The following is a 2106-nucleotide window of genomic DNA, read 5'->3' as shown; positions in this document are numbered from 1 at the left end:
CATAATAATTCGGTATATCAATTGAGAAATGATTAGGTGAGGGAATTTGGTGAGGGAATTTGGTGAGGGAATGACGTGGCATAATCTTATTCGCTGAAAAAATCAAATAATTTTTCTTTTTTCTCTCTTTCCTCTCACTTTTACATTTTCCAACCAATGAAGGTGATGACACGTCATTCCCTCACCAAATTCCCTCACTAAATTCCCTCACTCTATCACTCCTCATATCAATTATAGACAAACTCAACTCTTTTTTTTTTTTTTTCTTTTTAAAAACAAAAATATTTGATCCAACATGAGTTTAATATAAAAAAGAAAAAAATTATTATGGTCTTACCAAAAAAAAAATCAAATATTTAAAATAACTAAAAATATATTGTTTGAAATTTTGTATGAATGGTTTGGCTTGGTTGATTATTGACTGAAATGCAAATCTAAAAAGTTGATGTCTATCAGTTAGAGATCAATTTAGTCGGTTTAATAAGTTAATGACAAATTTTGAATCATAAGCAAAACAAATATATTATACTAAGATTTTGTTTTACTAAATACAATACTAAAAATATGTCAACCGTTTTAATATTTTTGATAGTCTCTTAACAAATTATTTAAATTCATGATATTATCTCATTATTAATTTAAACGTGTTATGACCGGGGTCGGCTCTGGGGTAAATCCGACAAGCCCTGGGGCTAGGGCAACCCACTGGGGCAGCCCATTTAATAAAATATATATTTTGTATATAGATAAATATATATGATATATAAATAAATTTATGATCTTTAAACATATAGTGTTGTAGCATAGTGCTTCTATATAGAAACTTAAATTTTTGTTTAAGTTAAGAGTTCAAATCCCCAAAACAATATTTTTTATTTTATCAATTTTTATTACTAAATCTAGAAAAACAACAAAAAAAAATGAATTTTTTTTATCGGGGCTAGGGCATCCCAAAACTCGGGGCCGACACTAGTTATGACCAAATAGTTATAATACATCCCTCGTCGTTATCGATTTAATGTTTAATTTTTGTTTCCGTCTTATTTAAATATTGGTTAGTTTTGAATGTTTAGTGGTTTTAACCGATCAACCGAACTGTTGTGTTCAATTTGGTAAAAAAAACTGTAATAAGTTTTTAATTTTTGTAACCGACAAACCGAACTGTTGTGTTCAATTTATAAAAAGAAACTGTAATAAGTTCGATTGAGTCTATTCGATTTGTTATTCAATTTGGTTTTCGGTTCGATTTACTTCTTTATTTTACATTTTCATCTTATCTAGGTTACAGGAAGGGCATTTATGTAATTTAATTGATAGAGGTTTTGATATATTAAAGTAGAAAGAGGGGCCATAAAATCATATACAAACTATTCACCCTTATCATCTTATCTGAAATCCCCAATCTCTGAAAAAATGGCTTCAACTCTCTCAACAATCTCTCTAATCCGTTCCCCCCGATCAAACCCTACAATTTCCACCGGAGTTCACTCACCGGCGACATTCCTAAAACCGGCGCCGGAGTTTCACAAACAATCCCGAAGAGCCACCTTCCTCCGTCCTCTCTCCGCCGTAGAAGCACCAGAAAAGGTAGTTCAATTGGGAGATGAAATATCAAATCTAACACTAGCCGATGCTCAAAAACTGGTTGAATATCTTCAAGATAAGTTAGGCGTATCAGCAGCGGCATTCTCACCTGCAGCTGTAGCTCCGGCGGGTGCAGGAGCGGCGGTGGAAGTAGCTGTTGTTGAAGAGAAAACGGAATTTGATGTTGTTATTGAAGATGTACCTAGTAGTGCTAGGATTAATACGATTAAAGCTGTTAGGGCTTTGACGAATTTGGCTTTGAAAGAAGCTAAGGAATTGATTGAAGGATTACCGAAGAAGTTTAAAGAGGCGATTTCGAAGGAAGAAGCGGAAGAGGCGAAGAAACAACTTGAAGCTGCTGGAGCGAAGGTTGCTATTGTTTAATGGAGATAGATCTGAGAAGAAGAAGAATAATGAATGGTTGTTTAGAGAAGATGATGAAGTGTTGATTTCTTTGGTTTTATAATTTGTGTTGTTATTATTATTGTTATTGTTTATTGCAATTAGAGTTTAAACATTTTG

At 32.8% G+C, this 2106-nt stretch overlaps 1 protein-coding gene across 1 annotated transcript; it reads left to right on the top strand.

Annotated features, from left to right (window-relative positions):
* The first annotated feature begins 1363 nt into the window (after positions 1-1363).
* On the top strand, positions 1364-2106 carry LOC124936005 (50S ribosomal protein L12, chloroplastic-like). Its single transcript, XM_047476456.1, has one exon. It carries the CDS (start codon positions 1414-1416, stop codon positions 1966-1968), a length of 555 nt encoding a protein of 184 aa, XP_047332412.1. The 5' UTR covers positions 1364-1413; the 3' UTR covers positions 1969-2106.

The sequence above is a fragment of the Impatiens glandulifera genome, chromosome 4, assembly GCF_907164915.1.
Source record: "Impatiens glandulifera chromosome 4, dImpGla2.1, whole genome shotgun sequence".
NCBI lineage: Eukaryota > Viridiplantae > Streptophyta > Magnoliopsida > Ericales > Balsaminaceae > Impatiens > Impatiens glandulifera.
Note: the sequence above shows the minus strand (reverse complement) of the source record. Positions and strands in the feature narration are given on the sequence as shown.

What these genes read in the sequence shown, in the direction of transcription:
- LOC124936005 (XM_047476456.1), top strand. Translation starts at nt 1,414, where the DNA reads ATGGCTTCAACTCTCTCAACAATCTCTCTAATCCGTTCCCCCCGATCA.